This window comes from Raphanus sativus, chromosome 5, assembly GCF_000801105.2.
Source record: "Raphanus sativus cultivar WK10039 chromosome 5, ASM80110v3, whole genome shotgun sequence".
NCBI lineage: Eukaryota > Viridiplantae > Streptophyta > Magnoliopsida > Brassicales > Brassicaceae > Raphanus > Raphanus sativus.
Window position 1 is genome coordinate 21941170 of NC_079515.1, and position 9571 is coordinate 21950740.

A 9571-nucleotide genomic window follows, 5' to 3' on the forward strand; every position below is an offset into this window, starting at 1 on the left:
AATTGGCACTGACTGTAACAAATGCTCTGTATATCAGAGTATCAGTATAAGACGAGACCTTGCCTCGTTTGTGTACAACGTTGGGCTTAATAAATGTAGTAGGCCAATTGAAAAGCCCATTAAATTTTGACTTTGATCATCTTTTACTTGGTGTTTGGCGGCCAGTAAGACTAGGGCTTTATATTGAAATTCAGAAAATCTAGGCGCCAAATCCGCTTAATCTCAAAGGTTCGGCTAATCATCTGAGGCTTTTGATCGATTCTGCAAACATGTTCTGTCTTAGCGAGCTGGAAGATACAGTAAGAGTGTCTCCGGATCTCCTTAACCTCCCACTCGAAGATGCCATTAAGTTAGTGCTTCAAAATCTGTTCTTAGACAAGGTTTGTTCATCACCCTTCTGTTTTTTTTTTTTTTGAAATAATGCCATTAAGTGAATATTCTTTTTATAATTCAAAAGGTTCTGTCTATTGGCCTCTGCGTGTCTATTTACGACATAAGATCAGTAGAAGGCGGGTCTGTTTTACCCGGTGATGTTGCTGCCATCACCTATAAGGTACAATTCAAATTTCTCATCATCTTTCTTCAAATGCACATTGTTAATGCCATCACTGTTGACACATCAACGTCTATTGCAGTTTCTGCAGTGTATTGAGTTGCATCTTTTTGCTCTATGTTCTTGTGATTGTTGTAGGTCTGTTTTAGAATTGTAGTGTTTCGTCCATTTGTTGGTGAGGTCATTGCTGCAAAGTTCAAAGAATCTGATTCCAATGGCTTGCGCTGTGACTGTGAGTACTACTCTGAAATCTTGTTTTTGAATTACACGTTGATATTATTATAGCCATTTTTCTTCATAATGATTCCCTCAGTGACACTTGGATTCTTTGAAGATATTTATGTGCCTGCTCCTTTTATACCGAGACCTAACCGCTGTGAGCCTGACCCTTACAATAGGTAATTCAGCTTTTTACCTGCATTTGTATTATATACTTCACTGGATCACAAACTAAAAATGTGCTAATATTAACAGGAATCAAATGAGATGGGTGTGGATATATAAAGGAGTCGAGTATATTATCGACGATTCATGTCAGGTTAACCTTCTTTTTAATGGTTCCCCAATTTCTCTTTTAGGAGCAAAGTTTTGAAAAATGTTTATAACGTTTGCGTTGTAAAATGGCAGATCAATTTTAGAGTTGAGAACATCAGCTATCCACATGTTCCTTTTGAGCGAGCAGAGGATGCAAAGCCCTTTGCTCCTATGGTGGTCACTGTAAGTTGTCATTCTCTGAAGCTATATTCCACTTGTATTGTATTAGCATACAATTAACAATACTAGTTGTATAAAGCCTCCTGTTTCCTCTTACTGAAGCTAATTCCACTTGTGAAATGTGCAGGGGACTTTAGATGATGATGGTTTGGGCCTTGTTTCTTGGTGGGAGGGTTCTAGTGAGATTAATCTTGAAGAAGATGATGATAATACCTGAACCAAACTTCTATCTCCCAAATGTAAGACTTAAGGTTCTTCAAACTAGTATGTTTTGCTTTTTAGCATAGGAAGTTGGAATTAGACTCCTTAATTTGGTTTTATCTGTGTATGAAAAGAAAAACAAAACAAAGTGGAAATATAGTTTTCTTATGTATGTCCAACCCTTCTTCGTCCTGATGAACACTTCCATTTGTCGCCTGTACTCTCAGAAGTCAGAACTATGCGAGTGTCCTGAGCCAACCAAGTATACCAAGAAGACCAGCATCAAGTACCTTTGATTTTCTCTCTAGCCCTACAAATCAAAGGATCAAAAAGTGTTAGCTTCTTACGCTCATAGCAATCAACTCTTTAAGACAGATTTCAAAGGTGGCTTTTCTAACCAATGTCAGCAGCTGCACGATGAGCACACATCACTCCTGAGAAAGCCACAGCTATAACTCCCTGACCAGGAAAACAACTATCCCCAACGCAGTACAAACCATCTATCGCCAAACCATTAGCCAAAACCATTTAGTTAAGCCGCAGAGCCATCTATGTTTTCTTTGACTTACAGTTGTGTTAAACGGCATGCCTAGTAAACCTTTTGGTGTTCCTCTTGGCATTGGCCCATAAGTTCCCTTATCCCGAGCAAGATATCGCCTATGTGTTCTTGGTGTGCCCACCTGCCGAATAAAAACACCTTAGATATACAGGCTAAATACCAAAACTAAGGCCTAGGCTTTCTCTCATGCTCTGAATGGCAAATCTAGGCTCAGGAACAAAGATTAAGCCTAACCTCCTTAAAAGTAATAGATGAACTGAAGCCAGGAAACAGTTTTTTTTTCTCTAGCCTCTGTATGATTCCAGCTGCCACCTCTTCTTTTTTAGCCTCGTACTCTTTTGGAGCGAGTCCCTAGTACCATAATTTAGATGAAATGGTCAACGAATTAAACCGAACCAAACCGATAATTCAATAAGAGTGCTTTTTATTCTACTAATAAATAATAGATATTAATATATTGTGAAGATTTTTAGATAAACTTGTGTTCTCCCTTTTCCTTAACTTTTATATTTATATTATTAAAAGAGAAGTACACATATAGAATACCCTTTAGTTTTCAATGTTATTTACATTTCAATACTACTGACATTAAATAATACTTTCTATTTTAATGTTTTGTCTTTCCACTTTGATTAATGTGTTTTCCAAAATTAAATTTGAATTAAATACACAATTAAATAATACTTCCTATTTTAATGCTTTATTTTTTACATTTACATTAATGTGTTTTCTAAAATTAAATTTGAATTCAATACACTTCATTAATTTCTCAATTAAATCAATGTCAAATTCAAAAAAGTACATTTTATTGAACAAATAATTCATGAAAATTATAATATCAACTCTTCATTTAACAAATCTGAACGAAAAAAATATCACCAAATTTGAACCGAAACTAGATATTATCCAAACGAATTTACCATTTTGGTATCTAGAGAACCATAACCAAACCTTATCCGAACAAAATATTTCGGATATTCGAATGTATTTAAATCATATTTATATACTTCAATATGTTAGCTATTTTTCGAGTTAATATCCAAGATATAAGCTATTTTAAATTATTTAAAATATTTGAAATATAAAAAATAGTCAAAAGTAAACATCTAAACTAGATAAACAATAATCAAAACACCAAAATAACTTAAAATATATATTTATTCTTCATCCAAATATTCAAGTTAAACCTATTTTTAATTTTTAATTAGGTACTTTAGCTAACATTACTTAAATTTACATGTTATATTTTTTTAGATTTAAGGATATTTAAAGATATATAAATTTTGAAAATTTAAAAATAATTTAAACGGGTTATCAAACCCGCAAATATACGAATCAAACCAGAACCAAAGTTTATAAATACCCGAATAGAGTTAGAATCTTTAAACTCGAAAATCTCAATCCCGAATAGATTTTAACTGAATTCGAGTGGATACCTAAGTACCCATCCCTAGCTTAGTCATATAAAACGATCAAATATTATAAATATACTATTTAGTATAAATAAATAAAAACTAAAACTGAAAACTAATATCCGTGCGGTTGCACGGGTCAAGATCTAATTTGTTTTTTAAGTTCCAAAATATGATGTAAACAATACCATTATATATACACTACTAGAAAACTGCCGGATTCTGAGGGAAATTCCGAGGGACTATGTGTCCGTCGGAATATTCCCACGAAATTCCGAGGAAATTCCGAGGAAACACAATTTTCGTGTTTCCTCGGAATTTCCTCGGAATTTTCCGAGGAAATTCCGACGGACTGGTAGATCCCTCGGAAATTTCCGAGGAAATTCCGAGGGATAATAGAGCCGTTGATTATTCCGAGGAAATTCCGACGGCAACGGCTAGTTGGTCGGAATTTCCTGGGAATGTCGTGGGAAATATCGGCAGATTTAATCTATAAATGCAAGCACCCCTCATCCTCTTCATTCACTACATATCTTCATCCTCTCTCATTCTATTTTGCACACACGAATCTGATTGAAAAAATCATGTCTTCTTATAATTATCATCGCTCTTGGATAGATCGACCTCATATGGATCCGAACACGAGATTGCTTACGCCAGAGTTCGAAAATGGTCTAAAGGAATTCATGGGGAAAGCTCTCAACCAACCGGAAGCTAAATCAGGTATGTTAAGATGTCCTTGTTCTACTTGTAAAAATAGGAAGGTTATAAAACAGTTAGATGTTTGGACTCATCTATATACTCGAGGGTTTACACGGAGTTACAAAATTTGGTATCATCATGGGGAAACTGATTATGAATATGGTAGTACTAGCGAACCTCAACCTGCGGTTAGGTTAGAAGAACCAATTAGAATGGACGTAGATTATGGTGTAGGTACTGAGCAGATGGTAAATGATCATTTTAGAGGGGAAGATTTACCCAATACACAAGCTAGGAGATTTTATGATATGTTGGATGCTGGAAAGCAACCTTTGTACGAAGGTTGCAGAGATGGTCATTCAGCTTTATCATCTGCAACAAGACTGATGAGCATTAAATCCGATTATAATTTGGCTGAAGACTGTGTGGATGCGATTGCTGATTTTGTAAAAGGTGTTCTACCTGAGGATAATGTTGCTCCTGGTTCATACTACGAGGTTCAGAAACTGGTAGCTGGTCTTGGTTTATCGTACCAGGTAATAGATGTATGCAGGGATAACTGCATGATTTATTGGAGGGCGGATGAGCAGCTGGATGCATGCAAATTTTGTGGAAAGGCTCGTTATAAAGATACGGGTGGAAGAGTTCCAGTGCCATATAAAAGGATGTGGTATTTGCCATTGACGGAAAGGTTGCAGAGGTTGTATCTGTCCGAACGCACAGCGCAACCAATGAGATGGCATGCGGAGCATTCAACGGATGGTGAGATTAGACATCCTTCAGATGCAAAAGCTTGGAAGCATTTTCAATCGACCTATCCAGAATTTGCGTATGAAAGAAGAAATGTCTACCTTGGATTATGTACGGATGGTTTCAGCCCATTTGGGAAGCATGGGAGACAATATTCTCTATGGCCAGTCATTCTCACACCATACAACTTACCGCCAAACTTGTGCTTGCGTCGAGAGTTTTTGTTTCTCTCCATTCTTGTTCCCGGACCAGAGCATCCTAGGAGATCACTTGATGTATTTCTACAGCCACTAATATATGAGTTGCAACAGCTATGGGGTCAAGGTGCTGAAACGTACGATGTTTCATGTAAAGAAAACTTCCAAATGCGGGCAGTACTTATGTGGACAATAAGTGATTTCCCAGCATATGGTATGTTATCTGGATGGACAACACATGGAAGGCTATCATGTCCATATTGTCAAGATAACACTGATGCTTTCCAACTAAAACATGGAAGGAAAACGTGTTGGTTTGACTGTCACAGGAGATTCCTACCACCAGATCATCCATATCGCAGGAGTAGGAATTTATTTACGAAGAACAAGAGGGTGTTTGATGATCCAACACCGGAAATCAGTGGGAGAGAAATGTTGACACAACTAAGAGATTTTGGTGCAGAAAGGACCCCAGACGTGGGTGGACATGTGCATTATCCGGTAGATGCTGTTGGAGATCTACATAACTGGCACAAAAAGAGTATTTTCTGGGATCTGCCATACTGGAAGGATCATCTGCTGAGGCATAATTTAGATGTCATGCATATTGAGAAGAACTTTTTCGACAACCTGATGAACACGATCCTTAACGTTCAAGGTAAAACCAAGGATAATTTGAAGTCAAGACTGGATTTAGTCGATATATGTGCTCGTGAAGAACTTCATGTTGATGAGAATGGCAGGGCTCCTTTTCCCATATACCGACTTGATGCAGCGGCCAAAGATGCGTTCTTTGATTGGATTTCAAAGGATGTGGAATTTCCAGACGGTTATGCATCTAATTTGGGTAACTGTGTCGACAGAAGGGAAGGAAAGTTTACCGGCTTAAAGAGTCACGATTGCCATGTAATGATGCAGCGCCTCCTTCCGTTCGCCTTCAAGGAACTATTACCAAAGAATGTTTATGAAGCAGTTGCCGGGATAAGTGCTTTCTTCCGAGATTTATGCACGAGATCAGTTACTCCTGAATGTATTGAAAACTTGAAGACTAACATAGCCGTGATTAAGTGCAACCTTGAGAAGATATTTCCTCCTTCATTTTTTGATGTTATGGAGCATCTTGTTATTCACCTGCCAAGAGAATTGGAACTTGGTGGTCCTGTTCAGTATAGATGGATGTATCTGTATGAGCGGTATATGTTTCATCTAAAGAAAATGGTGAAAAATTTAAGTAGGGTAGAAGGTTCTATAGTGGCACAGTTTATCAGAGCAGAAACTTCAAACTTTGCGGAGCACTACTTTCCAGGAGAAGTGCAGACGAAAAGCAGAAAACCCGCTCGGCATGATGATAGAGGCGAAAGGGCAACATATTATGTTACGGTTCCAGACATCTTCACAGATGTTGGACGACTCAGCGGAAAACCAAAGAACCGTCAACTTACTGAAGAGGAGCACAGTCAATTGCAAATATATTTGCTCACCAACTGCGAAGATGTTTTTCAATACGAGAGGTACAAAATTTAAATATTATTTTTAATATTTATTTTAGCAAGTTCAAATTTTTATATTATCATAATATGTACAGGATTTTCATGGCGGAAAAGCGGTTCGAATATAGACACGCCACAGAGGAGGAACTAGAAGCACTGAAGATGAGAGAATTTGCTGGATGGATGCGTACTTATGTGAGTGCAGAAAATAAATTTTTATACTATTTACCAAATTTTATACTAACATATGTTTTATTAATAGGTGTCTGATGGTATGGCCAGAGGTGAAACAATTAATGATTGGCTACGCGAGATGATTTGGGGCCCAAAGTATGTTGTGAAGTCATATCCGAGATTTGCTTCTCGGGGATATGCATTCACAACTTCTAAGAGGAGACGTTCGAGTAAGACTTATAATGCTGGCGTTTGCTCTGCAGCTGGAGATGATGTATACTACGGAAACATACGCGAGATTTTGGAAATCGTGTATCCGGGCATGGTTGGATTGCGGTGCACAGTTTTCTATTGTGACTGGTACGACAACACTCCGGATCGAGGTGTCAGAACAGATGCATTTGGTGTCACATCAGTACATTCGAGGCGAAAACTGCCATATTATGATCCTTTCATTCTTGCTTCTCAGGCCGATCAGGTAATTAAAAATATATATGTCAATTATTTTCAATATTTGCTTCATCATCATTCATACTTAATTAACAAATTTAAAAATGTTACAGGTTTGTTATATCAAATACCCCCGGGTTACGAACAGAGATGATCCATGGGTTACTGTTACAGCACTCAACCCGAGAAGCCGAGTTCAAGGAAGTTCTGAGTTGGAAGACCCACTCCAACCAAACACATCCGGCAACTTAAGTGCAGCAGGAGATGTAGCTGCAGTTGATCTTGTTATCGATTTCACCGATTTTGGAGACGAAGCCGTTGTTCACGTCGAAGATGAACCAGAGATTGGAGAGTTTCACCAAGATCCAGATTCAGATTCATCTGGTGGTGATGATGGTGACTCGGGTTCAGAGGATGAACCAGAGATTGGAGAGTAGTATAGTTTTTTTTTTTTTTTTTTTTTTTTTTTTTTCAGAATTCCGAGGATCTTGAGGGTTTCCTCGGAATTTCCTCGGAATTTTACCTTGTAAAATCAGATTTTAGGGATTTGATTTTAGGGTATAGATTCCTAGGAATTTCCTGGGAAATTCCCAGGAAATTCCGACGGATATCAGCATTTCGTGGGAAATTCCTGGGAATTTTCCCAGGAAATTCCTAGGAATTCAGCATTTCGTCGGAATTTCCTGGGAATTTTCCCAGGAAATTCCTAGGGAATAAGGATTTAGAATCGAAAACACCAATTTACGGTTCCCAGAAGACTTACGTAAGCCTTAGTAAGTGTCTTCAATTGATTATGGACAAGACATTGGTGTTGTACCAATTAATGGCCACTTTTCCGATTGTTGCACCGAGATCCCAAACAGCAATGCAAGATAAACACTTATACACTTTAATGAACCTAAACGACAATACTTATACTCGATTCAATCATTTTGTAATTTGAATGTTTATTTGTCATGTACTATCAATATAAGTCTTGAGAAAACTGCCAAATTGTTCAAGGAACGGTCTAAAGTTTGTAAATCATTAATCCGAACCCCTAAACTATGGTTCCTCGGAATTTCCTGGGAATTTCCCAGGAAATTCTGAGGAACCATAGGATTCCTAGGAATTTTCTGGGAAATTTCCCAGGAAATTCCGAGGAACCCATAATTCCGAGGGAATTCCGACGGAATTCCTGAATCCCTCGGAATTCCGTCGGAATTCTGGTAAACCGGTTCGTAAACCGAAAATTCCGACAGAATTCCGAGGGTTTCATTTTCCGTCGGAATTTTCGGGGTAAAACCAGATCTGCGGATCTTCTTCCCCATTTCTCTCTTTTTCTCTCTTTTCCCTTGGCGATTTCCGGCTCCTCCTCCTCTCCCTTGGCGATTTCCGGCTCCTCCTCCTCTCCCTCTTGATATTCGGGCTCCCCCTCCACCCCCACTCCCCTAACTCTCTCCCTCCTCCATGTAAGTTCTCTTCCCCCCTCTCTTATTAGTTCTAGGTTAGATTTTAGGGAATTTTGTTAGATTTTAGGGAATTTGAGTAGATTAGGTTTTAATTAGAATTAGGGTTTGATTAGGTTGATTAGGATTAGGGTTTTGATTAGGATTAGGGTTTTGATTAGGATTAGGGTTTTGATGTTAAGTTTTGATTAGATTTTAGGGTTTGATTAGGTTTTGATTTTAGATTTGATTAATTTTAGGGTTTCAATTTTTAGTAATTATTTTGGCTACTTTATAATTTATAAAATTTTATAAGTCATTTAATAATTATTTTAGTTAATTTCAAAATTTTTAAAAATTTAAAAAGTCATTTTATAATTATTTTTAGCAAATCATAATTTATAAATAATTTAAAAGTCATTTAAAAATTATTTAGCAAATTTTATAATTTTATAAATAATTTTAAAAGTCATTTAATATTTTTTTAGATATTTTGAAATTTATAAATAATTATAAGTTATTTAATAATTCTTAAGACATTTTTTTAATTATAAATCATTTTAGCTGTTTTTATAATTTATAAATATATATTTTAAAAAATAAATTTTATTAATTTTAATTCATTATTTTTTAAAAAAATTATAGGGATTCTAGTGACCAGAGTGCGAGGGCTCGATCTCGTCGGGCCCCACCGCGAGGCCGCGCTACTTCGACGACCCTTCGGATTCTCGGGTTTCGTCTAGCCGGTCTCGGGGTTCGTCATCCTCATCGCAGAGCCCCCGTCCCGCTATGGTTCAGCATGCGGCTCCTTCTCCCGCTGCGGCCCTCATCTTCCTCACGACTTCCCAGACATTCCCGAGCCTCATGTCGCTCCAGGGGAGTGATGACTGTTGCCACAGCTGGTGCAACAGCCAGGTCGTGACCATCTCCCTTATCTCACTC

At 37.4% G+C, this 9571-nt stretch overlaps 2 protein-coding genes and 1 long non-coding RNA gene across 4 annotated transcripts; 2 read left to right on the forward strand and 1 right to left on the reverse strand.

The window, feature by feature from the left end:
- Window positions 1-149: 149 nt before the first annotated feature.
- On the forward strand, window positions 150-1587 carry LOC108834605 (uncharacterized). Its single transcript, XM_018607931.2, has 7 exons — window positions 150-380; window positions 458-553; window positions 692-785; window positions 867-951; window positions 1028-1091; window positions 1181-1270; window positions 1395-1587. The coding sequence occupies exons 1-7, from the start codon at window positions 270-272 to the stop codon at window positions 1482-1484; spliced, it is 630 nt and encodes a 209-aa protein (XP_018463433.2). The 5' UTR covers window positions 150-269; the 3' UTR covers window positions 1485-1587.
- A 51-nt stretch (window positions 1588-1638) lies between these two features.
- On the reverse strand, window positions 1639-2381 carry LOC108805160 (uncharacterized). Of its 2 annotated transcripts, XR_008934462.1 has the most exons (4): window positions 2262-2381; window positions 2038-2148; window positions 1867-1968; window positions 1639-1778 (listed from the first exon to the last, which is right to left on the reverse strand). It is a non-coding gene; the product is annotated as an uncharacterized LOC108805160 (long non-coding RNA). The 2 variants fall into 2 exon arrangements; XR_008934461.1 differs by having other exon boundaries at window positions 1867-2148.
- A 2837-nt stretch (window positions 2382-5218) lies between these two features.
- Window positions 5219-7678, forward strand: LOC130495187 (uncharacterized). Its single transcript, XM_056986478.1, has 4 exons — window positions 5219-6599; window positions 6674-6773; window positions 6841-7230; window positions 7316-7678. The coding sequence occupies exons 1-4, from the start codon at window positions 5257-5259 to the stop codon at window positions 7637-7639; spliced, it is 2157 nt and encodes a 718-aa protein (XP_056842458.1). The 5' UTR covers window positions 5219-5256; the 3' UTR covers window positions 7640-7678.
- The last annotated feature ends 1893 nt before the right edge of the window (window positions 7679-9571 follow it).